The sequence below is a fragment of the Fusarium coffeatum genome (assembly GCF_003316985.1).
Source record: "Fusarium coffeatum strain FIESC_28 chromosome Unknown BRIP53273_contig_5, whole genome shotgun sequence".
Taxonomy (NCBI): Eukaryota; Fungi; Ascomycota; class Sordariomycetes; order Hypocreales; family Nectriaceae; genus Fusarium; species Fusarium coffeatum.
Window position 1 is genome coordinate 136,850 of NW_022157804.1, and position 27,328 is coordinate 164,177.

General features: G+C 48.1%; 7 protein-coding genes across 7 annotated transcripts; 3 read left to right on the forward strand and 4 right to left on the reverse strand.

Annotated features, from left to right (window-relative positions):
- Positions 1-719: 719 nt before the first annotated feature.
- Positions 720-1,871, forward strand: FIESC28_00229 (uncharacterized protein; the record flags this gene model as incomplete). Its single annotated transcript, XM_031154380.1, has 6 exons — positions 720-909; positions 992-1,122; positions 1,183-1,212; positions 1,264-1,380; positions 1,516-1,696; positions 1,744-1,871. The coding sequence occupies 6 exons, from the start codon at positions 720-722 to the stop codon at positions 1,869-1,871; spliced, it is 777 nt and encodes a 258-aa protein (XP_031021552.1).
- A 1,392-nt stretch (positions 1,872-3,263) lies between these two features.
- Positions 3,264-5,110, reverse strand: FIESC28_00230 (uncharacterized protein; the record flags this gene model as incomplete). The annotated part of the gene is made up of 5 exons (XM_031154381.1): positions 3,264-3,421; positions 3,473-3,658; positions 3,710-4,531; positions 4,580-4,802; positions 4,850-5,110. 5 exons carry the CDS (start codon positions 5,108-5,110, stop codon positions 3,264-3,266), a joined length of 1,650 nt encoding a protein of 549 aa, XP_031021553.1.
- Positions 5,111-5,998: 888 nt separating this feature from the next.
- FIESC28_00231 (uncharacterized protein) lies at positions 5,999-7,069 on the reverse strand (the record flags this gene model as incomplete). Its single annotated transcript, XM_031154382.1, has 1 exon — positions 5,999-7,069. One exon carries the CDS (start codon positions 7,067-7,069, stop codon positions 5,999-6,001), a length of 1,071 nt encoding a protein of 356 aa, XP_031021554.1.
- A 3,422-nt stretch (positions 7,070-10,491) lies between these two features.
- On the forward strand, positions 10,492-12,117 carry FIESC28_00232 (uncharacterized protein; the record flags this gene model as incomplete). The annotated part of the gene is made up of 3 exons (XM_031154383.1): positions 10,492-10,610; positions 10,674-11,374; positions 11,429-12,117. The coding sequence occupies 3 exons, from the start codon at positions 10,492-10,494 to the stop codon at positions 12,115-12,117; spliced, it is 1,509 nt and encodes a 502-aa protein (XP_031021555.1).
- Positions 12,118-17,286: 5,169 nt separating this feature from the next.
- On the forward strand, positions 17,287-18,972 carry FIESC28_00233 (uncharacterized protein; the record flags this gene model as incomplete). The annotated part of the gene is made up of 6 exons (XM_031154384.1): positions 17,287-17,640; positions 17,692-17,753; positions 17,979-18,414; positions 18,532-18,816; positions 18,873-18,905; positions 18,949-18,972. 6 exons carry the CDS (start codon positions 17,287-17,289, stop codon positions 18,970-18,972), a joined length of 1,194 nt encoding a protein of 397 aa, XP_031021556.1.
- A 3,487-nt stretch (positions 18,973-22,459) lies between these two features.
- On the reverse strand, positions 22,460-23,224 carry FIESC28_00234 (uncharacterized protein; the record flags this gene model as incomplete). The annotated part of the gene is made up of 2 exons (XM_031154385.1): positions 22,460-22,950; positions 23,017-23,224. The coding sequence occupies 2 exons, from the start codon at positions 23,222-23,224 to the stop codon at positions 22,460-22,462; spliced, it is 699 nt and encodes a 232-aa protein (XP_031021557.1).
- Positions 23,225-23,781: 557 nt separating this feature from the next.
- Positions 23,782-26,698, reverse strand: FIESC28_00235 (uncharacterized protein; the record flags this gene model as incomplete). Its single annotated transcript, XM_031154386.1, has 3 exons — positions 23,782-24,427; positions 24,476-24,589; positions 24,633-26,698. The coding sequence occupies 3 exons, from the start codon at positions 26,696-26,698 to the stop codon at positions 23,782-23,784; spliced, it is 2,826 nt and encodes a 941-aa protein (XP_031021558.1).
- Positions 26,699-27,328: the final 630 nt, after the last annotated feature.

The following is a 27,328-nucleotide window of genomic DNA, read 5'->3' on the forward strand; positions in this document are numbered from 1 at the left end:
TATGACGATGTTGGTGGTGATGACATATTATCAAGTAAGCTGTCAATACTTCCCAATGAGTTCATCAATCAATACCAGTCTGAGATACGAGTATACCGTAGTAACTGACCGCTTTTGACAGGACTTCCTCGGCTTCTCTAGACTGATTTTATTCTCCACAAGCTAAACGGAAATCTACGAAACCTATCACCTCAACAAAGATCGTCGGCTCTTGTTGAAGCTATTAGAAACTAGCCACGCGAACGGCCTGAGGAGTGGACCGAGCCAGCGGAATTGACAAGACACCAGATCGACAAACTACCCTCACTTGTACCACCGAACTTTCCGAACAAAGAAAAAGATCCTCTCCAACCACCGCTCTTTGCATTACAAATGGCGCAAGTAATCGGATGTTCCCTGTGCAAACTTCTTCAATTGAATGAATGTTGGGCAAAATACCTTGTCGGGTTGCCGGGATCCATGCTGTGACAAGTGAGACAAACACAATCCAGGCCGTGTCTCAGTTGAATCAAAGACACTAACACTAGTGATCGACGCGGCTAAAAAGCCAAGGCGCGCGTTTTTTTGACGTACCTGAACCGAACTCAAGGGAGAGAGAAAGAGGTACATTTATCTCTTTCGTCGACGCGACTTGAACGTCAGTCAAATCGAATCGTCACCAGCTAAGTCAACCATACCATTTTCAGCTTTCCTCATCCTCTCTTGTGATCTCGATAAAAATGACCGATCAATTGATCCTCCCTTCCACACCCGCAGCCGGCGTACGCGTCCTCGCGTTAAACAGACCCTCCAAACGAAACGCCCTCTCGCAAGACCTGATAGCCGTATTCCTGGAACATCTGCGCTCAGCAGCGAACGACGATGGCGTGCGAGTCATTGTCATCACTGGCAGCACGACTTTCTTTTGCGGTATGAACCACTCTCCACTTGTACAGACAGGGACAAGGGGGCCCGGCACTTGCACGACCCAGACCAGCTGACAGACGAAAAGCCGGAGCTGATATCGGGGAGATCTCACGGCTCGATGCGGAAGAGGCGCGGAAGTGCCGCTATCTCTCGGACCTTTGTTCGGGGATGCAAGCCGTGCGCAAGCCTTTGATAGCGGCTGTTGAGGGAATGGCGGTGAGATTGACGATAGCCTATCCCCAAGTTTCCGGGACATGCGGTGCTAATTGTTGACAGCTCGGTGGGGGTTTTGAACTTGCACTCATGGTAAGCTTTTTGCTCCGGGACCCGAAATAATTACTAATTGATACTTTCTAGTGTGACCTGATTTTTGCAGCGCACAACAGTCGCTTTGGTCTTCCTGAGGTGACGATTGGTGTCATTCCCGGCGCCGGCGGTACACAGCGGCTGACCAACGCCGTGGGAAAGTTCAAGGTATGCCACCCTGTACCAACAGTTTACCATCCCGGTCTCTTCGCTTTCGCCCTCAAGACCCTGTACAAACACTTTACCATCCCGGCATACTTGTGATGAGTTGTTAATTCTAACACGCGCGTGCGCGAGTGATAGGCTATGCAGATGATTCTCCTCGGCCGTCCCATGCCCGCGGAAGAGGCCCGGTCCATGGGTTTAGTTACTGATCTTTACGAGAGCGGCACCGTGTTGGAACACGTGGTACGAGACACGGCATCGACGCTTGCGGCGTCGAGTCCTATGGCGTTGGGCTTGGCTAAGGAAGCCATTTGTAGATGTAAGTGGTCGAGTATCTACACACAGTATGTTTACTAATCTTGACAGCGGATGGTTTGGGTGCTGATCATGAGTTTGAACGAGGTTTGTATTATTTTGCTTTTGGGACCAAGGATAAGGAAGAGGGTGTCAAGGCGTTTTTGGAGAAGAGAAAGCCTGACTGGGGGACACAGTAAATGCAGGCATAGTTTGTTGAAGATTGTAGATGAAGATCATGATGCCAAGATAGAGGATCGACGTCGGAAGTGCAAATGTTCCGTGGATATTATTGGTATGCCAATGTTACTTCGTTCGTTCGGTTGGCCCGTCCCGTGCTGACACGCGACAATATTGGAAGACTATTGTCGATCGTTCAACCTCATTCTTCGAAGCGGGGACCGTGTGACATTGGCGTGGTCTGTCCTCATGATTGCACTTTGAATGTCAGCTTTCACGTAGGACTTCCAGTGTTATGCCTCAGGCTCGGAGGATACTACTTCCAGAAAAGATTGGCCCAAAGCTTTTTCTACAGCCAGTCGAGGTGTAGCTATGGACAATAAATTCAATCACTTGTGTTCGTAATCTATTGATTACGTGTGTTAGTGTCTCTTCCCCGGGCTGTATCTCATTAGACACCAATTCCAACCCCAACCGCTGGGTTACACTTTCCATTCTTTCGCTAGAGTATTCGTATCGAGCATTTGAACGTAGACGAGCCTCCACGTGTAGATCAGCCATCGAATCTTGGGGATGTAACGGCGTGATACAACGCTGTAGGGTTGGCGTCGATCCAAGCACGCAAGCTTGTCGCCATCTCGAACGCCGTTTGAGTTTTGGCCATGGATAGCCCATAGCGTAACGTTCCTTGAGAAGTTTATTTACGATACTACACTTCCATCAGGATGCCAGAATGATTGGCGACAATAGCATAGGAAGCGAAATGATTCGGTAACCTAATGTAGCCTTTCAAATTCACTCATGCTACTTTAATTTCGCAGCCAGGCCTTAATGAATTACCCGCCTGATGCGGGACAGTCTCTTTCAAGTAAATAAATCTGCTCCATTCGGATAAGATTTCCCAGATCACAAAATGCTCACACGACAGCGTAACCGGCCCAGTGACCACAAGCGAACGAATCCATAATTCCACTCATTGCTCACACTCCAGATCAAAGTTTTCAGGGATCTACAATGCGTGGTATTCGTGAATTCTTTACCAGCCATCGTATGATTTATCCTCTGCGCTAGAGTAGTCATCTTGCGAGTCTGTCAAAGCGCAAACGCCATCCCGTGTCACTAGAGCCGGGGGCCGAGTGCCGCGTGGGATCAGAAGAACCGGGGCTTGGCAGGGACAATCCTGAAAGTACCGGTACTTAACCATGGCATTTGTGATGCCGAACTTTTATTCATCTGCAATTTCCAAAATTCATGGCACTTGTGCATGCAAACGGTCTTGGTCGGCGAGTAAAAATAGATACGAAATTTGTGTACATATTTCTTCGCTAGTATACTAATATCCAAATATCTACAGATAAAATTGCAAACGAACTACTCGTAATGAGACTCACGCATCATCTCACACAACCACATTACCTGCCATACTGCTCCCGAGTAACAGAGTTCATGAAAGTAGTACCAGCCAATCGGTAGGTATCAGGCTCAACGCTGGATCCGTTGGGGTTGAAGTAGAAGTTGTGTCCGTAACCACCTCCATTGTTGAAGACAGGCCACTCAGGAACGTTCTCGACTAAAATATTGTTAGTAACGTTTTCATATAGGTACTTGGGGGAGAACTTACGGCCGTGTTCGTTGGGGTTGCCCTCGGTGATGAAGCTGATCCACATGCGTGTAACGAGCTGAGCAAGGTCAAGAACATTCTGAGGAGCGTTGTAGAAAGGACCCATGTTCTTTCCGTAACCTTGACCAAGCTTGTTGTAAAAGACATAGGCGATCTCGACGAAGTGAGGAGTTCCGATTTGAGGAGCTTCACTACGGTTAGCATCTCAATCTCCAGAACTTGACAGGATGAACTTACGCATGTTGATGTTGGGAGACTCAAAGAGATAAGTGTAAGCAGGCACATCATACTTGGACCAAGCATCAGAGCGTCTTCGTCGCCAGCTAGTAAACAGCTGATCACCCTGCAAAGCAACCATACGCTTGAACTGAGCCTTGACAGAGTCACTCGCCTTACGACGATATCCAGAAGGAAGACCAAGAGCGTCAATGTTAGGGTACAGAGCCATCAAGGTCTCAGTGGTGTTGGCATCAGGACCGTTGGACATGATAGAAGCAGCGACTTCCTCATCAGTCGAAGCACCAGGACCGGCGAAGAAACTACCCTCGTCGGCGTTGGTACCAGTGATGAGAGGAACCTTGACGAACTTGCCGTTCTCGAGAAGGGTGGAAGGATAATCGGGGATGAAATCGTTGTCGACAACGGGATAGAAGTTGCCGGGAACCTTGGTGCTAGTAGCATTCAGCTTCTCGAACGAAACCTCACGCAAACAAGCGAGCTTGTCAGAGGCATCACCGCAGCCAGCTGCTTCGGCAATGATATTGTAGCGCTTCTCGGGCTGGGTCAGGTTCTTCATGTCAGTACCGTCAGCGCCAGACTGGGCGATGATACCGCGGAACAGCTTGTCGTCACGACCTCCGTAGGCGGTCGCTTGGTAACCGACGTTACCACCGCCAGCACTCTCGCCGAAGATAGTGACCTTGGAGGCGTCACCGCCGAAAGCGCCGATGTTTTCCTTGACCCAGTTGAGGGCGAGGCGCTGGTCCTTTAGACCGAGGTTGGCGACGCCGGCGTCCATGACGTCTTTGCTGGCCATGAAACCCCAGAAAGCAAGACGGTCTATTATGTCAGTTGAGAATTCAGGATGAGATATCGCAGATCACTTACAGGCGACAGAAACAGCGACAAAGGGCTTTCCGGCCTTGACAGCCTCCTCGACCATGAAAGTCATGTTGTAAGCGCCATTGGCAGCAAAGTCCATGGTCCAGCCTCCACCGTGGATGAAGACACCAACGGGAAGTGTCTCATTTGCACTGACGCCCGAAGGACGAACGACGTTTAGAGTGAGACAGTCCTCGCTGAAAGTAGCAGCACCTTGATCGGGAGAGTTCTAACAAAGTCAGCATATTCCCCCACAGGTCCAATCGTATTACTTACACCATAACCGACACAAGAGTCACCATACTTCTTAACCTCAAGCTTATCGAATGTCTCATTGTAGCTCTGAGGGTTCTGGAATCGAAGTTGTCCAACGGGAGGTTGAGCGAAAGGGATACCGAGGAACAGATCCTGCTTGTATCCAGGCTCATAACGACCCTCGAGAGTACCGTTCTTGACCGTTACGGTAGGTGCTTGTTGCGAAACAACACCATCAGCAAGAAGGGCAGCCGCAGTGGCAAAGCTCAAAAGGGAACGCATCATGAAGAGAATTGCTGGTCGAAACTACACAAAACAAAAGACCAACCAGGCCATCTTCTCGGTGCGGATCACCATTATTTATTCAACTCGTTAGCCCCGTAAGTATCCGTAAGTATGGGTTCCCCGGCTTGAGTGACATTGAGCGGAGAAAAGGTTCCCAACGTCATGCGGAATTATTCTCTAATAGCAAGTTTTCCATAATTGTTTCCAGTATAGTAAAGTATTAAGAGTCAATGCTTTTCCATGACACAACGTCGGTCCTCAAATTACCTAAAGCGTCTCTGTTTCCGAATCGTGCTCTTGTTGCCGAGATTAACTGCCGCAGTTAAGTTCCCCATGGGAAAATAAATACACCAATAATGCGGGGGATAACCGGTAGAACATCGGTTACTAAATAACATTTACGCTTAATCAGCTCTTAATGTTCATGAGTTAAGAACAATTGGGTGGTTTAGATCCCAAAGGGATGGCCTGGACGGGCATTAAAAGTATGGAGTGCATTAGCTTGAATAAACGGGCCGTTTAAGAAGGGGAATTGGGATCGTCCGAGACTTGGCAATGGGATGCTTGGAAGGAACTCGTGATGAAACGTGAAAGGCTTTGCTTTAACCAGTTTCCACTTTGGGTCGTGGTTTGCCGATGTAACATCGTCATGATTCAGGGAAAAAAGTTGGCCGAATGACGGAATTAACCAATTATTATGCCAGATATTTATACAAATACTCAGGTAAGTAACAGAAGAATTATCTTCTAAGGCTTAGGCTTCCACAATAAAGTAGCCTAAATGCTAATCTAAGCTAGCATAAAGTAACCAAATCATTTCGTCTCTTAGGCTTTTAGGGCCTAAGGATACTCTATCAAAGAGCTATTATTTACAAGAAGATAATGTTAAGAATACTCCACTTCAATCTTGAACTGGCCATTCTTCTCCTCCACCAAAGTAACCTTGACTCCCCACTCAGAAACCTCGAATGACTTCTTCCCCTTCATGGACAGAGTAGCATCATTCAAAGGTTCCAGCTCTCCGTTCTCCCCACAACCGTTCGATCCAGGGGTCGCATCCAAGACCTTGATCGAACCCGCCGACGTGGTAACAGTCGTGTCGACGCTATACAACAGAACACCCGGCGCGCAGATGTTCCCATCGACGCCTTTTGCAACACGCGCTTCAGCGACGATGGCAGAGGTTTGACTCGCTGCAATGATAACTGCTTTGACGCCGCCTTCGATCTCAACTGCGGTGAGGGTATGTTGGGTAGTGCCTCGCTTTGTAACGCAATTGATAGCAGTATCCTTCAACCATCCAAGCCGCCACTTGTCCCATGCGAAGAAATCGGGCGCTGCGCCGCCTACATTGCCCATTATGCTCCATCCTCCGGTGTAGTGCCCCGTAGGCAGGTCCGGTGCGCTGGGGTAGTAGTCGGGCAGACACATGGCATGGCCCGTCTCGTGATTGAGCGCCTTGTAGCCCCACGTAGTATACGGATCAGCTCCGAACGTGACTGCTCTTTTTGAGATGAATTTCCCGTTCCTAGCTGTGACGCTGAAGCCTGTGCCCATTGACCGTGTCATTCTATCGTTGTTGCGTGTTGTCGCGATGTAAAGAACGTCGTGCGCGGCTGGCATTGGGTTTCTTCCTTGGCTTCTATACACATCGAGAGCATCTTGGATGTATGACAGATGCTGTTCACTGCTGAGACCTTGTTCCCACCCGTATGACGCGACGGATTTAGGCATCCGGTAGAATCGTGATACGTCGGCGGTGATGTTGAGTTCGAGCTGGCCGTAGCTGGCGTTTCTGTACCACTCTGCTGCTTCGGGGACCAAGAGATCGTAGAGGTCTTGTGCGGATTCCGACGCTGGGGACTCGGCGTCGATGAAGTCGACGAAGATCATGTAACCCTGAATCGTGCCAGTGCCGGATACACAGTCTTCTTGGAAGCCATGGCCGACGCTCATGTACGTGTCTGTGCTTGGCAATTTGCACGTGGAGACGGCTTGTCTTGCGCCAAGAGATCGAGCCTGGTTGTGAGAATGATGAAGATTTCTTGATGAGAACCCACAAGGTTTTTTATCAAGAGCTGCTACCAGAGCAGGCAATAACAACGAAACGAATGACAAGTTGGAAAACATGATGAACAGATGCCAGGCTGATGTCCCTCAACTCCAGAGCGTGGCCATCTCTTCCCTCTTATAAATTTCTCAGAATATAGACTTTAATAACCTTATACCGGCAGATGAATTTCTAGATTAGTCGCTCATACGAGAAAGCTGGGGTTTAATGAGAAGGGACCCTTATTTGAAACAACCCAAGCCCGTGCATGGTGGGTTTAGCAATTATAGCGTGCCAGGAAGATGGCGCGATTGGATGGGTATTTCGAAACTTCTGTACCTTCCGAGCACTGACAGCTTCTGATCGACATCGCGTATCAGTTGGATCGAGTGAAGGTGAGTCAACTGAGCTAAAGAGTCGCAGTCTCAGTTGCACGCACGGCTGGTGACTGTTTACCAACGTTTATTTTTGGAAGACAAACGATTCCCGGGTGATCGACGACTAGTTCTGTGTCGAGTTCAGGATGGCTGAAGTTGCGATTGGTAGGAAGCATCACAGCTTTGGCTCTAGGTTGGAAACGGAAAATCATCTACCATCCCCGGTCCTGCAGGCGATGTCCGAGATAGATTGAAGGGCTTGACTTTGATATGCCTATTACGGTGCATAGCAATTAGATCGATAAGAGTTTGGCTGCTATTGCAGGAGAATTGTCAGTTTGAAGTTGAATTGACCTTGCAGCCGTTGAATTATTTTGGGTTTCAACATCAATTCAGCGACATCCGAAGTCAAGTTCACGGCCATTCGACCTTAAGACTATATTCCCTCCGGATTCCTTACTTTATTATTACCTTTAGCATCAGTACTTCTCTTTGCAGTCTCAGGGAAGGGACATTCTGAGGTTTAGCATTCATAAGTGTGGCTCTGTTGATGATAGCCTCAAAGTGGTGGTATGTACAGCCTCGCCCTACATCGCGTGCATGGCATACAGCCATGAATCTCTATACATCCCATGTTCTATGTACGATCAGATAGACGAGGGAAACATGTACAAGCTAGGCTTCTTGTCGAGGTTTTAAAATCCAATTCTCCGTTCAAGCTCAATCCATCGCGCCTGCCGTGGAGACATGATAAAGCATCGCCATAGTGGATGTTAGACAAAGGAAAGAGGTAGATTTCCTTACAGCAATCCAGCCAACAAAGGGCCAGAGATAACAGGAGTCGGTGAGTGATGTTTGTCCAGAATGCCACGGCTGTTGGCATGTTGAGTCAGCTGAGCGGCAAGAATCTTGCGCAAAGCAGTGCAGCGCCCATTTAAAATGTGGTGATAGCTTCACAATCATATCTGGCATCGGGGAAATTGCTATGACCCAACGCCCGTAACAATCAGTCGTGGGGGGTTTACTGAATTCATAGCTACAGTCAGACGACAACAAATCTTTTCTCTGTCGCGAACATTGGAAGTGTGCTTATCGCCGTTACTTAACGCTACACTCGGTAACCCAGACATACCGTGGATTAACTTGGAGGTTGAATCCTGATTGGAATAACTCTAAAACAACACAGTATAGCGGTGAATGTGTAAATGCCGAAACGTCGCGTGCAAACTTGACCTCATTGTCCGTGAAATGTCAGTACGACTCAACGTACCCTACAGCTGGAATCGAATGACTTGTGGCGGCGAGTGCTAGACCAAATTAAAGTCAGGTCGACAATGCGATTACTCATATCAATTCACTGAATTTCCATAAGCATCTTGACCACTACCAAGTCCCGTACACAGCTTTGCGCTGCGCAAATCGAAGCTCAACTTCTTCCTTCATAAAACGAAAACGCCACAAGGTCCTTGAACGCCCACGACACTTCCGCCCATTGACAGGCGCTAGTACCTGGAGCTAACCAGCCACAATTCGGACTCTTCTACGAAAATTACCTGCCCCTGAGCGAATGCATCAAAAATTCACGATAGCTTCAATAGTGAATCGATAGTGTAAAGGACCCTTTCGTTAGTTTGCAGGAAACATTTGCCGCGATTGGGTGTTTACGACGCGCTATGGATGTTTTGAGGGTCGCGCATTCTTACGTCGCTAGGCAGGGATGAGGTTGCAGGGGTGCCAATTTAGGGGTTGTTGGATTCGTGTCCAGCAGCTCGGAGGTTTGATGCTTGAAGCTTGATGATGTTGAACACCACAGCTGCCTTTCTTTTGAACAAACATTATACTAGTGGAACAGAATCTCATTCATAGTTGAAGAACGGATTCGATGATCAATCCTGTAGGAATTGGTGAGCTTCAGTTCAAGGGGGCGAAGCGACAGCCACCCAAATAAAAGCACGTTTCATGTGGCGTTCTTAGCTCCTTCTCAGCTGAAGCATCGCGAATGCCCCTCTTTCGCACGGAGCTCTCAACCAACGGCTCCTCCTTTTACCGGATCATTACAGCTCTCCTATCCTAGAGGAAGTGTCGCTTGCATGCCTCAAACGAGTGGCGCTCTTGACCGTTTGATAAGAAAGTTTCTAGAGAAGGGAAGCAGGAGTAGAACTGTTGTACTGAGTTGAGTTGAAGTTGGAGGGGGACTCGTCAGCTTGGCTGCGTTAGATGACGTGAGACACTTCTTGGCAACAGCTCAATTGACAGCGATATAAACAACGACAAAAAGAACGATTGAAACGGTTTGAAGAGAAGCTTTTGTCGTGAATAATCTAGAACACGGAGATCTGGAAGGAAATTGCTTGGCGAGAGGATCCATTAAAGGGATCGACTACGGGAGTCAAGGTGCAGGGCTGCCCGCGCGTCCGTTGGTGGTGACGGGACCTGATCTTCAGGTTTGGACTTCAAGACAGACTGGTCCCCGCACTCGTGGAACCCTTCAGTGCTGTCTTTAGCGGTGAATACTCCAGAAATAGACACATCTTGGCCTCCAGAAAACAACATTCTCATCGTGAAGAGTACGACAATTGATGCTCTCCTGATAAACTCAAAGTTAAACTCAACTACCGTGGCCTCACTGAGAGTCCCCTTTTTTTGCGTCGTCACAGATTGATTGCAAAGTGGATAACGAGGCGTCAGGATGGGTACCCGCCATCAGCCAACCGTTGCAGCAGCCCATTGGTGTGAAGCGCTACTGAGACAACTCCATCCACCATTACAGCTCTTGTTTTAGGGAGTAGCGAAAGGATGCGATGCTAAAAAAAAATAACCCTGCTTAAAAAGAGAGTCAGGGGTGCATCATTCGTCTTCTCTCTCTTTCGCCCTCTATAGTCTATCTTCCCTTTCCCTACATTCTTTTTCTTGCTATAGTAGTTTTTTTGTTGTACGAGTTTTTGCACAAAATGACCGTCCCGAGGTCAAACAGAGCGGTCGTGCTGGCCGCGGTGGTCTTTATCACTATTTTTCTTGGTTTGGCGCATTTCCACTTGAAGACGCCCAGCGAGACAGCCACTTCCGGAATGTAAGTTTTCCGCCTCCTCTTTTGGGCCTTGCGAAACTCAATCTGACGGCTTTTCTGTGACAGCGACGAGCCTGCGCCTTTCATCCCCGAGAAAGAAGCTGCTGCTTCTGAACCGACTTTCGTCCCTTCTGTCGATGAAGGAATTGGCGCTGAGGAACCTGCTGCCGAGAAGCCCGCTGTCAAGGAGCCCGCTGCTCCTGCTAAGGAACCTGCTGAGACCGTCGTCGAGATCGTCGAGGTTGAGCCTACGCCTTCGCCCGATGCTGCCGCTGAGGAAGAGCACGATCACGACCACGACCACGAGCATGCCCATGAACATCAAGTCCACCCCAACAAGGATCCCGCTGAGGCTCCCGCCGATGAAGAAGAACTAGCCCAGGCTGCCGACGCAGCCACAGCATCCGAAACTCCCACTCTGGCCGCTGAGCAGGACGCTACTCCCACACCCGACGAGATCCCCGAAGCGCCCGCGATTCCCGAATTCTCCTCCGAACTCAACCTCAATGCCTTCACACCCGACAAATGGATCAAGCCGGCCGTAAAGGTCAACGAGGCCGAATACTTCCCCTACGGCCACTGGCCCTCCAAGCTCCCCTCCGACAAGCCCATCTGGAACGAGCCCCTCGGCAAGAAGCTCTGCATTATCGATCTTGAGAGTCGTTCTTTCAATAAGCCTGGCCAGATCTGGTCGGACGAGATGACTTGGAACAAGAGCAAGGAGGTCCACGGCCCGTCTGGTGGTACATTGAACCACTGGGTCTACGGTATGTATCTCGCTAAATGACAGCTCTCGCTTAACATACTGACACATTTTACAGCCAAGATCCACGGATACCAGTACTACCACATCACGATTAACGGCTACCCCGACCGTCGCGATTCCTGGAAGAAGCCCTCCGTCCTCTCGCAAGTCCTCAAGAAGCATGATGTCTGCGTCTTCATTGACTCCGACGCTCTGTTCAATAAGCTCGACCTTCCCATGGAGTGGCTCATGAACTACTGGAGCATCGACCCCAAGAACAACTCCATGGCTCTCCCATACGATCCCGACACCCAGCACAACCGCGACCGCAAGAACAACCTGTTCCTCAACACTGGTTTCATGATCATGCAGAACAAGCCCAAGACCTACGAGATCTTCAAGGAGTGGGACGACTGCCCCAACGAAGGCGGTCGTTTCCCCGGCTGCACCGAGTTCCGCAACCGCAAGGGCTGGCAACCAACCGACCAGGGCGGTTTCGGCACCTTCATCCGCTACGAGTATCCTGGCGAGATTCTCTCTCTGCCTTGCGACGAGGCCAACGGTTTCCCTGAGAGCAACTCTGGGTGCAACGGCAAGTTCATCAAGCACGTGTGGATTGGCAAGGAGGATCGTCTTGTCCAAGCTGTCGGCGCTGTCTTCCCTGGTGTCCTGCTGGAGACTTTCCACAAGCAGTTCCTTAAGGAGTCTGAGAGCTTCAAGACTTCTGAGGATGAGCTCATCAAGCAGAATGGAAAGCCTTGGTAAGCGCTTCCTTTTATATACTAGCTGTTGGAGTTCTTGTCTTCTTTACGGCGTTTTGTTTTAACCCTGCTGTCCCCAATTGGTGTGATGGCTTGGGATACATGGGTGGGATGATTGGTGTATAAATAGAATGTGACTGGATATAGATCTAGGGGAATGGTTTGGATAAGCCTGAATATAAAAATACAATTATTTTACTGTTAAAACATGGTTCGCATCGGTATCGCGATCGGAGATGTTCGTCTTTGTGGTGGTACGTGGCATTTTCCTCCCTTCATTGGAGCGCGACCCGCAATCCGAGGTAGAGTCGTTGACGCCAGTGGCATGAGCCACTCGGCTGTCTAATCCAATGTGTTTCTTGTTGTGTTCATAAAAATAGCTAAGCACGGTGAGGCTTAGGCATCGGGAAAGTCCAACTACGTAGTTTGCATGAGAGTATGTGGCTTTTTATCGCCTTCGTGTATTGAGAGTCCTGTCAAACAATCCCATCTCATTCGTGGATCTGTCTACCAATGGACTTCCATATGCACTTCTTTCCGTAACGTTTGGCATACACGAACCATGAACGGGCGATAGGTCAGCCCGCGAAAATGACCACATTTGTGTACTACATGGCAAAGAGAGTTGATTGATCGGCGCTGACCGGCCGAAAGATCATGGGCCCGATCGATCGACCGACACTTCGTCTCACTTGAGCCACGCAACAGTGTGTCTCATGGCTCCTGAGGTAATGTAGTTAGTAAGTCTTTGGCATAGACACGCATCCCTGGTTTTTATGATTCAAGTAATCATCTGTATGAGTGAAACAATTGAAGCCACGCCCGGTTAGCTCAACTGGCAAAGCGTGAGCTGTATGAGTGACTTGTGCTTCAGGTCAGTCTGTATTCTGCCATATATGCTGGGTTTGTAATGGTTCATTATCGTGCAGCGGTCCATGTTGCTTTCTCAGATCGATCTGCCTTTCGTTGGGAATGTGTCTCAGATGGCACAAACCATTGGCGCTTCCGGAACCATGGATAGCTCATGCAAACTGAATGTACGACTCACATCTTCTACACCGTTGCTTTTCGTCGTTATACTGCTCATGCAGGTAAACCTTTGTACTTTATACCTACCAGGATCTTTCATTGTTCTAAATGGCGATGTTTGGCTCTTTATTATACCGTCTAGGGTTAGACAATATCAGAGGGGCAGGTTGATGGCTCTATTCGAAACCAGGCTCAATAGTTCCAAACTCTATCATATACAAAACAGAACTGAAAGTGGACTGCTTCAAATTACAAGGTAGTACGGATACAAGGATCAATTCCGTGAGTATTCAAAGGATATGAATGGATGTCACTCGGATATCATGATCCATGTTCCCCGTCCCAAGCCACCGCATATCAGAAGAAAAAGAAAAAGAAAAAGACAGGTCTGAGTTAGCTAAACCGTTTTGCAACAAAGGAAAGGCCTCCGCGTCACAACGCGATGCCCCTTGAGAAACCTCAAACGAACGAGATCTTGACCCAATAACAATAACTTGGTGCATTTTGTAAAACCTATTCTCATTCTCTGACCGCCTTCTTCTCGACTCTGCAATAAGGACACCTCGGTTGCCCACAACCCGGGCAATTCGGTGTACTAGCTTTCATCCCACTCGCTAAACAGTAACAGCACGTCCAGATCCAGACCTGTTTTTTCTTCTTTGGAGCCTGATAAGAAGTAAGTATACTGCTGTTTCAGCAGGTCGAAAAATTAGATGGAGCTTACAAGTTCGTGTTTTCCAGTGTCATCCGCGATACCATCTTCTGACTCGATGCACAAGTTGGGGCATTGATGATAGTCGATAATGGCTTCGATAGCTGCAGGTAGCATAATTCCATATGTTGAATGTGCCCCATTTGTTGTAAAGGCGGGACTGGACATTGCACAGCATGATCACTCCGGTTTGATGAATAGGCCCCAGACACGCATGTGTAGTGCAAAGCGTGGGGTTGCATACAAGATGCAAGCCGATAGACCGGATGATTGTTATACGTTACATAAGAACGATTAATAATGAATCGTAGTGTAGGAAAAGATAACAGGCTAGATCGACAATTCGACTTATGACTGTTCACACAGCCGTCTGTCATGAGACTCAACAGGCAGGGCAGTACTGAGTCTTCGATCTTGATATGCTCGTCTGGCTTTACGGTCACTGCTTATGCAGAAAGACATTCACGAAGGCTTTTCAGCTTCGTAGGCAATAGCAAGCTAGTCTCGAAGTTCAGTTGGGGAAAGGGATCAAGGAAGTTGAGAAAGTGCAGATTAATACGGAGTAAGTTCTTGTTAATTCTGTTATTTAGGTTCCGAGGCTTCCATTGAATTGCTTCTCTCAACTCTATAGACGAGTTCCAGGGGTATCTTCTACTATAATACACTTGGCGTTTGAGAAATGTCTCGTTGTTGACCTCCAGCCATTTCAAACGCCAACGGAAAAAAAGAAACGTGCCAGGTTAGTATTGCAAGGAAGCCGAAGACAACTTTTGGCTCACAGGCCACGGTCCGGAGCCTTTCACCCTTTCTCACTGTCATCGCTACTCCCTCACTGTCTTCTTTTCTACGTGACAGTAGGGACATCTTGGGGTTCCACAGCCCGGGCAGTTTGTCACCGAGACTCTCATCCCCGATGTTGGACAGCAGCAACAAGACCATATATAGACCTGGCGCTTCTTTTTAGGTGCCTTGCACAAAGTCAGTAATTTGAGATCGGTGTCTAGAACGGGTTAGATTGAACTTACCCGTTGCCTTATCCTCGATTCATCCGGGTCGCTACTGTCTGGAGCGCATATGTTTGCGGGCTCTTGCTCGTTGATGAGGGACGCTATATCTGGGAGCAGCGAAGGCTGTTGGACTTGAATTGCTTCAGTTCCCGGAATGGTGAGCGGCATGGCCGCCGCTCACAGGGGTTATTGGTATAAGATGACAGAAATGGGAGAGTGTTGCCTTAGTGTGTACATAAAGATAGATTGGGATAATGAGTTTTGAATTATGGTAAAAGAACCATGTTTTCTGACAAGACCTACGAAAATGAGACTGCTACTTATATAAAATTAAACCACGGCTTTCCTCTAGGAATCGCGCCCTTGTTAACATGAGCCAATGATACTTGGACCCCAAGCTTCCCCTTGGACCGGTCGATGCGTTGCAACGGGAGTGTTACCTCAAGGGAGTCGCGATTTCCTTCTTCTAGCTTCCCAAGTCTCAGATTGTAGGCCACCCTGGACACTCACCAACGACACCGGAATGCGTTTCCGAGTCAGCCAATGCTGAAAGGTATGTGGGTGGCTGGGGTTACTTCAATGGCGATCGTTGCAAAAACCAAACATCTAATCCTAGACGCCAAAAAGCTAGACGCTTAACACCCTACATTTCCTTTTGAAGAGCCAAAGGCGCACCAACGGATAAAGCCATTGGATTCAGGGTGTTTCTCATAGTTGTATACTAAGCTATAGACACACTCATGATAATGAAGTTAATGTTAATAAAGATTTCATACAGCTGCAGTTTACAGTACTTATAGAACTCAGTTTGACATAGGTGGTGGTGCTGTTACAGTCTAGGAATTCGGAACTTAACTTCTCCGGCCGCAGCCATTTGAACCTGGTGGTTGGGGTCAAGGGTGAATGGGGCGGAGCTCAGGTGTGGCGCCTATCTATAGGAGAGAAAATCACAGAAGGTCCCAACCCATGTACTGTACGGGAACGATCTGACAATCCACCTGATTGGGTGCGACGTGAAGACTACCAGTGCGATAATTATCCGGGCTGGGCAACCGCACCTATAATCAGGCAAACAAAGCTGGCAGCCTACTCAGGCGTGGGTATATGTCGCAAGGGCAACAAAAGTAAGTTCTCGGTCCTGAGCTTATAAGTGTTTAGTGCTGATTTGCTATTCAAGCTCATGGAGCTCATTAAACCCTATCAGTTAGATTGGCCAATTGCAATGACTTGTACTTCATGATGAACAGAGTCCGATAATGATTGGCAGTCCTTTGAAATCTGTCGGTCGCCTCATTGTCGATCTCATGCGGGGAGGGAGCAAGGCCGCACCAACAGCTGACCATCTCTGTTTTGCGACTTTTCATGGCAGCTCAGCAACTGAGAGGAAGTTATTAAAAGCGAGCGTAATGTTTGTCCACGTGCATCAGGGCTTATGCAAGGAATACTATACTTAATGCGCATCAGTTTCCAGTTTCCCGGTCCGTTCAACTTTTTGAAGTGCAGCGTTTTGACATCTACCCTTATCCCACCGAACGATGATGGACGATCAACGAGGTCTTATCTAGTAGCACAGAAATTCCATCGAGGCCGCATCAATTCGCCCTGCTTGGGCATACTCTTGTGATTTCACGACGCACGACTCTAGTAAATGCGCTTCCTTTCAACCGGTGAATCGACGACCAACGATGCCATAAGCCAATCGTTCACTACTACTAGATTGCAAAGTCTGGTATGATGGTTGATGATGCTTGTGATTTGGCAGATGAGAGGTCATGGGAGCAACAGTTGTGCAGTGGTTTGGAATTCCATGGAAGACCGCTGCCCAATATATATCATTGTCTCAGAAAGGGCTGATCAACTAGCACCTACACCCAATTGCTGAGCACCTAAATCGTGGCTCAGATAGAAGAGGGGCCTCATTTGCTGCAAGGCAAACAGTTGCCTTTTGAGAACAACTGCCCATAGGCGAACACTGCACACCGAGCTTTGGAATATGTCAGAATGTAGATGGCCTCAAACCGTCAGGATGGTTACCATGGTACTGGTTATGCGGCTGATAAATTCTTGAGCACCACCCATTTTTCCGTGTTAGTGTCGTGTTCCCTCTTGTCTCTTCTTTCTTCACAATAACGATACGAATCAGTATAGATATCAGTAGTCCGGCTTTTAGTAATCTGTACCATTTGAAATCATATCTTGAAGGTGTAAGTATGGTTTCACACTTGCAAGAACCCCCATTCGTGTCACATTCGTGACTTGACAACACCCCGTCTACTCATCGGACAGATGTAGAGCCCGGAGGTCTCGATCACATTACACAGCCAAGTCACCTGCCTTACGATGCTAACATTCCTAATGGGGAAAAGACCGAGTACTCCACTTGCCGGTGAGGCTACGCCCACTGGATCGCGCAATATCTAAGAGCATGAATGAACACAATGAACAAGGACAGCAGACTGCTGCACAGTTCAGGCCAGAACACCTCTTATCGGAGAACGATCCTTACCTCTCCGGAGATGATTCCGACGATGACGATCCTGTCGAACTGTTCATGGCGAAAGTTGGTAACAGACGCAGACCAGCCTGTCAGATCGAGTCTGTCAAGACTTTCTGCCACTCGGGTACACTGCAGCAACTCATATCGAACAGCTCAAGGCTTCCATCAGATAAAAAATGCTTGGTCGATGACATGTCCAATGATGGACCAAAGTCGATAAGGCTAGGGAGCTATAAGCCACTAACGAGTTGGGAAATGTACCACAAATTAAAGAAGAAAAAGGTAAGTCTCTACACCTATCTACCACAGACGTAGCAATAATTGTGATAATAGCGGTTTCACAACACAATTCCCACCGGGATGCCTGCTGAGATCAATATAGATCGCAGATTAATGTAAGAACCTTTCAAAATATATTAAGAAAGCCGCCAACGATATGAAGCTTCTCAGCAAATCCAGATAGTTACGCTCTAGCAGGCGTCATGGCAACAGCCTCGGAAAGCCAGGCCGTTCCTCTAGCTGATTTCCTCTACCACTATTCATCTTTTCGTTCACACATACGATTTGCGAACAAGGTAAGTACTCCTCACAATGGAACTAATTATACTCATACAAACCAGTGCCGCGCAGCCTCCACGGGGATATTTCAACTTTGCTCAGCAGTTCCACCTGCCATTTTACTCATGGCGGTGCACTCGAGAAGAGCTAAGAGACACTCGACGCAAAGTAGACGGAAGTCCACTCAGGGAAGTCTGCAGCATGCATTTCATTCGCGGGAAGCTGTCCGAACCAGTTCGTGAAGTTGACTACCTTTGTGAGGGGCAGCTTTCAGTCCTTATTGCCGCTATCGATAGGCGGATATGGACAGGGTATTGCTTTGTGGATACATACTACCAGCCTAGAAGTCAACGACAGACCGTTGAGGATTTCTGTAAGGATGATGCGAACCCGGATGACTTGCAAACGGATCCTTTCATCAACGGCGAGTGCGATGCCGATAACCCTATCGTGGATGCCGTAGAGTACTTCATGACATCTTTGAACTCTCAGCTAGGAGTATTTCTAAACGAGTGGACTAATACCGTATTCCAAATTCGCAACAGGGTCCAAGACTATGTATTCATCAATTGAAATCAGTCTCAACCGAACTTTACTAATTCCTTCTACTAACAGATTTCCAAGTTTCCATATGACTCCCAGAAACCACATTCTACACTATCCAAGGAAACCCAGGAGTCTACGGTTTGGCTTCGGTTGACTAGAAGCCAGCTCACTAAGCTGATAATATCTCTGGAGAGCACCATCCACTGCTGGGATAATCACCCAGCCAAAGAAAAATCTCCAACGCCTTATGAAGAACGGTGTCTTGAGTCAATAGAGGAGGCAATCTCAGATCTCAAGGGTCGTCTGTTTGAGCTTCAGAACGTGTTGAGGCAGTGCGATGAACACGAACACGCTGTACGTATACCTTTTGGGAGAAAGATAGAAGACTAATACTAATGCTTTTCTTTTAGTTGAATCTTGACAACATTGAGGCACAGAAGCAAGTTTCCCATCTTCAAACGACTTCGGCTATAAGCAATCAAACAGCGACACATTTTCTGCTTCATGTAAAAGATGGTTTCTATTCGTATCGAGGTGTATATTGCTAATCATCGCACTCCTGGCAGATCATATCACCAATCACTGTGGCAGCAGCCATGCTTTCCATGCAGGAGAAAGCCATACCCAGTATTCTGGGGCCTAATAAGCTATCTTTTTTCGTGCTGGCACCGATCTTAATCATATTTGCGGCTGCGGTGGCCAGATTGATACAATCCTGGGACCGAATACTGCCAGCGCTTGGCCAATGGTTGAAACGACATGAGGTGGAGCGACGTCGTGCTACGGATATCGAGCTTGCAGACTTATAGGGCTTGAGATTTGATGTTTTATCCCTGTTTCCACATTCTCGTGGTTTTGAGAAGCCTTCGTCGACACCTTCATCAATATTAGTATAGAGGCTAATGGGCTACCAACTACTTAACTCAACCTGATACGACAATTATAGCCCCAAGTTACTCACCGCAAGGAACACAGTCTCTGCTTTGGGCACTTGTGTCTAGCGATTTAACTTCACACAATCTAAGTTTAGCTGATCATACTTCTGTCAACTTAGTTACGACCCATCTGGAGCCTATCGAAGAAAGACCTTCGCCTGTAGAGCTGACAACTAACCTTCGAGAGAAGGATTAGCTTTTATGGTAATTGTTGTGATGATAAGTTCACAAGTCACAAAATACACCTATAGACCGGACCTTTATTGGCATTCAGGTTTAAAAACTGCGTTTATTATTGTGTTGCTTTTATCTGTATGCCTCGGGACTTACGCCTCAGGAAATCCCAAATCAGTCCCCGTAGAGTATGTTAAAAGAGAAGAACTTATTAATATGTAGGGCGGGAATGAACCAATTCCCTAAGTTATTACAACACTGATTGCCGGACTCTCTCGAGGATAAGCTTACGTTCATGTACTTGGCATATACCATAATGACCATTCTTTAAAGAAGTTAAGAGTTACTGTCCAGCTAATTAGGATGCGTTTAAATAAATGAGACTTATGCTTCGTTAATAAGATTGCAATGAGATAATTTGATTGATGAAATTAGGAAGTCGGACAATGATACGTTAGTCATCTTGGCGCTCGTCTGACATGCATATGGAGCGCAGACGGAGCGCATACGGAGTGCGTTATGAGGACACACAAATCACATACTCTATCACATAAGACAGGTCAATCGAGATATCAAGCACAAGTAATGTGGCTGATCTCTCTGGATTTTAACCAATCAATCAACTCCCCTAATAGAACGAACGCAGATCCAGAAGCATCTGACAGGGAATAAAAACGCCTCTGTACCCACAGGGCGTTGCTCCCCTTTCCACGTCACAGGTCTAGCCTACAGGGAGGTCCAAACCTGAATTTCACCTCAAGGCTTGCATGCCGAGCGGTTGTTATTGGTATCTTCACTCCCTGATTGTCTTCTTCTCGACGCGGCAGTATGGGCACCTTGGCTGTCCACAGCCCGGACAATCTGGTGTTGTTGCCCTCATCCCGGATGCTAGACAGCAACAGCATGTCCAAACCCACACCTGTTTCTTTTTCTTGGGGGCCTCGTTTGGAATTAGTATTAAGATTAAGACTTCACGGTCTTTGATTGATAGCTTACTCGGTCATAAAATGGCATATTGAGCTGAATCGTAGTGTCAATTAACTCGAGATGTCCGCAACTCTCCAACTGATTGGCGGTGTCATGAAGAGTCCATGGGTGTAAGACATCTGGCGAAAGCATGACAACTTGTAATAAGAAGGTGTTGGAACGAGTGCAAAAACATATCAATAGAGATTCGGAACACTGCTCCTTTATAAAAGCTTCCAAGGGAACGATGGCTCAGGGAACGACTTATTAAGGTGGCAGCAACGTGGTGGGGCAGAAGGTAAACTCAGACCAGGGACCTCGTTGGGTTCGGGTTGTTGACATGGGTGTAACCCGTATGATCTGCGCTCCGGAAGTGGACAGGGCGAGAAATATTTATTTGTCGACCACCCACACTAAATCTTTACTTTACCAGCGCAGTACGCAATTTTTAATTTATAAGTGTTTCAGATGTTGCAGCTTACGCAAGGTATGCGAATTTGTTTACCTTTCATCCTGGTCTTTAACCGAGTCAGTTCGAAAAAACTACCATCGCTCCAATCAACCGGGGCACACCGGTGTTACACGGGAAACATGGTACACACCACTCACACCGCGTAGCCCTCAATCGGGCATCTGTTGACAGCCCGATGTGAATAATCACTTTGGCGATATCATTTTTGCGGCTTGCCAGAGAGTTTTGCGGACTGAAACAAATTGTTGAGTCCTCCCTCAGATGAAAGTTTGTAAACCTGCCGGAAAGGGCTATTGTGTTCCGCGGCAAACATCTTTGATTGGCTAGCTGTCTTCACCAGTGCTGACTACAGGTATCCTTGTGCTCGTGGGTACGGACCAGGTAAATCTCGACTTGAATCACTTTTGAAGGCAAGTCTCACCGACACTTCGGACGATCAACCATGTCTGACCCCATTACACACATTCGCAATCTAAGTTCCGACAAGATAAATTATATTGAGCAGCGCCGCATAGAGCAGCGCCGCATAGAGCAGCGCAACTTTATTGAGTACGCATTGCGGGCATCTTATCGCCAGATGTGCCACTAGCGCAATATTTGGTTGGAGTAGCTCACTTCATTCGGCGGAAAGGTGATGCATGATACCTTTGAAAGGCATGCGTACCACAAAGGCATCGGACGGTGGCGGGAGCTCGGATTCCCCTGAAATCTAAGCCACTTACGTGTTCAAACCATTGTTTGGGGACTCGTTTTTGACTTGGTATCACATCTTCCATGTGAGATACTGGGATTTAGACATTTTAGTCACAGCAGTGTAACGGCTCACTGATAGAAAGCCTTGTAAAACCTCACATGCGGCTCATTTTATGGCAGGATAAGAGTTTGTTCGATGATTGTATCAGTCTTTGCAAACGATTGTGTAATTTGGTAATGTGTGACGCCGTTTCAACAGCGTCAGTGGTCCCGGAACAACATCACGAGGTGAGGGCGTCGATCCACTGAGGCGCCGTATGTGCGCCCTTTTTTCAGCCATGACCGTCTTTCTTGCTAGGTCTTTGCCTGCTGCCTACCCTAATCATACAATCGCTTCCCTTTCATCCGAGTAGCCGGTCGATCCATATGGTGACACGTGCTCTATGATGACATTCCCGGCGCGAAATAAAACTGTCTCAGTTCAAGGTCTAAGTAGGCACAGAAGAAATATCCTCTAAAACTTGGGCTACATAAATTAAGCTGCCTAAGCGCTAGCCTAAGCTAGCATAAGTTGACCAAATTCTTTCGTCTCTTGTGTTTCCAGCGGTTATTACTTCTGAGACCCTGCGGAAAGTGAATCTTGCTTGATCAAGCATGGTCGTCTTTACTATAAGACCGGCAGACTTAGTACTGGGAACTGCCATGCTAATGTTTGAGAGAACCTGATGCCTCCCATCATTCCTTCATCCATTTAATCTCATGAATTCTTGGCAAAGGCGAGTGGTAGACCAGCCTTCAGAACAGCTTCTCGATCCTCATACGCCCTAGAGATAATACTTGTGTCGACACGTCCAGAGTCTCTCAAGTTCAGCGCACAACAGTTGTGACCATAGAAAATAGCCCAGTAGAAGGGAGTCCTGCCGCCATGATCCTGGGCATCGGGATCGATGTTGTGTATTACCAGGAGTCGGTCGATAACATCATAGCTTCCCTCTATGGCGGCGAAGAAGAGGGGTGTCCGGCCCTGGAAGTCGGGTTCGTTTGGATCGACCTCGTGCAAAAGGAGGATGTCGGCACACTCATCACACTTCGATTTGCAAGCGTAATGGAGAGCAGTACGACCTTTCTGGTCACGTTCGGTGACGCTGACTTTGCCAGTATGGATGATGTACCTGACGATATCATCTTGTCCGAAATTGGCAGCCCTGCTCAAGTATGTAAGAGCTCCCTGGTCTGCCAAAGGAACGCCTATCACTACATATTAGTCTACACACAACTTCGAGGATGAGACGGCGGGTATTGGGGATAACGTACGAGTCCAGTCGAATATTGAAAGGGGGAGGTTGATCAGTGCTTCGACGATCTTCTCACGGCCCAGCATAATTGCGCTGTTCAGGCAGTCATGTCCAAGCATGGTGCTAGATAGCTGGCTTCGGTATTCGGGATGGCTCAGAAGTTGGATGAAAAGAGCAGTGTCTCCGTCAGTGACAGCCGTCTCCATAGGGTGAAAGAGAACATCCATGGTGATGTGTTAATGTGATATGAACTGAGAAATCGAGATCTTTGGTGAAGAAGGGAAGATGAGAGAAGAATCCTCGGGCGCGGATGGCCTTTAAATAGTTGAGAATTTGTGTTGGCTGTGAATTCGTGCTCGCCGGATAGCAAACTACCATGAAGTTGCCAGTCTGCCGGTGCAAACACCTCGAATCATTGAATGGCATATTTGCTATTGAATGGCATAATGAGGGCGAAAACCAAACACCCCGAACAGATAAACTTAACGGCTTTGAGAAACAGATACAACTGCCAATGTCGTTTGCGTCAGGGTGCCAGAAGAGTTGGCCGCTGAGAGCATAAGAGACGAAATATTTTGGTCACCTTATGCTGTCTTAGGCTGGTGTTAAGGCTACCTTATTTCTGTACTCTAAGCCTTAGAGGATAATTCTTCTAATATCTACTTGGATTGAACAATAGCGGTTGTCACCAGCCTGAGCAATCTAATAAAGAGCAAATGTAAATGAGATGTTGAGTTAATGGCAATGTGTACCAATGCCGACGGAGTGAATAGAAGTACAACTACTAAACTCGAGCCAAAGAGAAAGTGATAGAATCTGTGCCGGAAATTGCCACGATCCAACCTCCCCGACTCTCTTTCACTCCATCAGCCTTGACATTCCACTTCTCAGAACCCGTCGACTCAACCCACATAACAGCTTGAGTCGCCTTTGGTGCGTCTTTCATCTGCGATAAAGTGACCTCAACTGTTCCATCCGCAGTGTCGAACGTAAACTCAGTGATGACTCCGATATCAACCGTTACCAAGATCTTCAATGGTCCGTTAAACACCCTCTTCCTCACAGCATCTCTCGGCTTCACTGTATACAAACTTCCATCCTTCGACAAGATTCCTCCATACGCAACCATACCAAGCTCTTCGTCATCGGCGACATAAGTACCCGAGTTGAGAACAGTACCGATCAAGCCACCGCCGTAATCACCCGTGATAGCATCCCACTCGAGCGTGTCGGGAAACGAGTGAAAGGCAGCGCTGGGAAATCCGTTTTGGTTGATGTTGGTCATTGGCGCGAAGGACCCAGCGTAGCCAGTTCGGAGGAGGTATGTGTCGGATGGATTGTCGCGGAATGCCGAGAGGAGGACTTGGGAATTGAGACCGGAGCCGTAGTGGTGGATTTGACGCTCGATACGTTTGAGCTTGCCTCCGTATCTTGCTGTAGTCAGTACCTGCGAGGCTCTCTAGATTGGTAAGGCTTACATGAAATCCCAGTAGCGACGAGCATTCCCGTTCCAGCCCCAGTGAGGGACATTGGGCATGTACCCCAAGACACTATCAATCGTCTTCTGCACCGAATCGTCAAAGCCAAAGTATCTGGAAGGTCAGTGAATCCCCATCGCGGCGTGCTTTTACTTACCTAGTCCAATAGTAGACACCTTCCTGTCCAGTGGAGTCCCAAGCCATCTCACTTCCAAACGGAATCTCTTGCGAGTGCCAAAGCTCAGCACGCTCCTTCATAGCACTCTCCACAGCCTGAGCGGAAGTATCATTGCCCTCGCGCTTCAAGTCAGCTAAGACCTCGCCGAACACTGTCTCGCCCATGAGACCAACATCGCGATACGATACGTCCTTCTGCGTCATCCGAAGAATGGTCTTCTGCGCTTGATCCAAGTACCACATCCATGGCTTTGTCGTCAGATCCGGGTAGGCTCGAACGATGCGGTACATAGACCAGTACGCCACCGTAACATGAACGTAGTTGTACGCTCGTTCAAAGCTAGCAGCTGACTTCTTATCCCAAGACGTCCAGGTAGTCCAGTCGATATCCTTGCTATAAGGATAATCCACTTCATTAGGCTCGTAGTAGAAGAGCGACTTGCGGACACCATAGTCTTGCGCTTGAAGTCTTCCCCAAATAGTCTCCATAACCATGTCATCAAGCTTCGCAACCTCTTCAGCGTTTGGTTGCAATACTTGTTTGAGAAATGCAGCGACATATGCTCCGGTGCCACCTTCATCGCTGAGTCCTGCGATCCAAACTCTTGGGTCTTGCTCAACGATGGAGCCTTTTTCGTAGTCGTAAGTCATGACAGATGGAGATCGCTTGAAAGGGTCTGAGGAGTCGTTGAACCAAGCTTTGGTGGTCAGGAAGTTTCCGAGGTCGTTGAGTGCTTCGGTCGTGGCCTTGGTGACAAAGTAATGCACGGTCTGCACCTTCTTGTCTTCGTAAGTGATGGACACACGAACACGACCCCAGGCGGAGGAAGATGAGGTAAGCGTATACTTTCCATCACCATCTTTTTTCACTTCGAAGGCGCCTTCAGGTGAAGCTTCGATGGAGTCGACTTTGTCGTCGCTTTTGAGAATAAGTTGCGCAGGAAGATCTCGTGGAATGATGTATCCCGGAACTCCAATCGCGACCGGTGTCCCAGTCTTGCGAATAGCCTTGTCAAAATCCCGAACAGACTCAGCCAAGCTAAACCGGACACCAAATTCCAGTGACTCTCCAGGTTTCAACAGCTTCGAAGATGGTTCATTCCAAGGCTCAACGTCTTTCCACTCTTTCTCCGCCCAAGCCTTGGTCAGCACCTGCCACTCATACAGTCCTTCAAAGGTCTGACTTCCATAGCCCGTTGACTCGAACCAAGGCTCGTCCAGATTTCGGTATGCCTCTAGTGGTGTTTTTGTTCCGTTCAGAGGTGTTACCACCAAGCCTTTCCCGGTACCCTTGACAGGCGCTACTCTGATATGGCCAGCGTCTTGGCCTATGTAGGGATCTGAAAGGGAGCAATGCGCTGCCATATCTTCAGCAGTTCTGTTGGTAAAGATACTGTTGAACTCGGCCGGGAATCCAAGGCTACCAATCTCGACCGTGTTGTTTCCTCCATTGGTGATGGTGAAGCGAAGGCCTAGATCACCATCCACGCCGAGCCATTCGCGCGTGATGTTCAGAGGACTATCCGGAAGCGTTGGTGCAACATTCGCAGCCGTGAGCGCTGAGGTGGAGGTGATATTCTTGACAGGCTTGCGACTTTTCGCAGAATCACCGCCTTTCCACGTCGTGTCACCCTCCCCGCGATAGCGATAGGTGATATCGCCCCAATGGTACTGCCCATTTTGTGAGCGAACGTCAATTCGATCAAATGGGAGGAAGTCGAATGAGTCGTCCGCCGAGGTCAGTGACACGAGAACCTGGGCGTCGCGAGCAATGCGGGCATTGAAGTTCTCGGTCTTGATATCGATGTATCCATTTTCCAGGCCGAGATCATCTCTCTGGGCTTGTACAATTGCAATACCGAAGGCGAGAATCCCGCATAATCGCTTGAAGAAGGCCATGATGATTCCAGCTTTGCATGTCGCAAACAGGCAGTCGAGTTGGGGACGATGCTGCCTTATACAGCCATCGGCGTGACAAACGTGCTGGGCATCGGGGTAAAGACAAAAGTGGTTGTACTCGTATTCGACATCGTCACTGACGAACATGGCAGCATTTTGGGTTGATCAATTGAGCCGTCTTGCGTGATTGGTACGCATGAAGGACATGCATCACCACGCCAAGATCACCGCGACTTAAATTCCGTACCATTGAGCTAATGGCCAGTTTGACCTTCCTTTTAGAAATTGGAAAATATCACAGTATCTCCCGCTGAACGATGATGCTCCCACGACTCCAGATCAAGTTTTCACAACGCACAGCACCTACAAAATGGAGCCAGAATCACACAGGCGGGAACAGGCAGGGCAAAGGAAACAAAAAGAGACATTGCAACCACTACATAACTTCTCTCGTCAATTGGCATTTGTTCTGTTCCACGTAGCGTCAAGTGGAGAAGAACTACAGTGGGAACCGGCAAAAAAGAAACATGCGGTTTGTGTGGATCGAACACACGACCTTCAGATATCGGTAGATGATTGAAGTTTGACTTCAGTCTGACGCTCTCCCAACTGAGCTAAACCCGCTTGTTGAAAACTTTGTAAATATTTGGGTACATGTACTGCATCATCCCGCTGTAGCAAATTTGACAGTCCCCAAGCCAGTCCTCTCGACAGCCCCCTCTGCAGCCCCCTCTGCAGCCCTGGCGTCAACAATCGCTGCCCTTCAACGCCCATTAT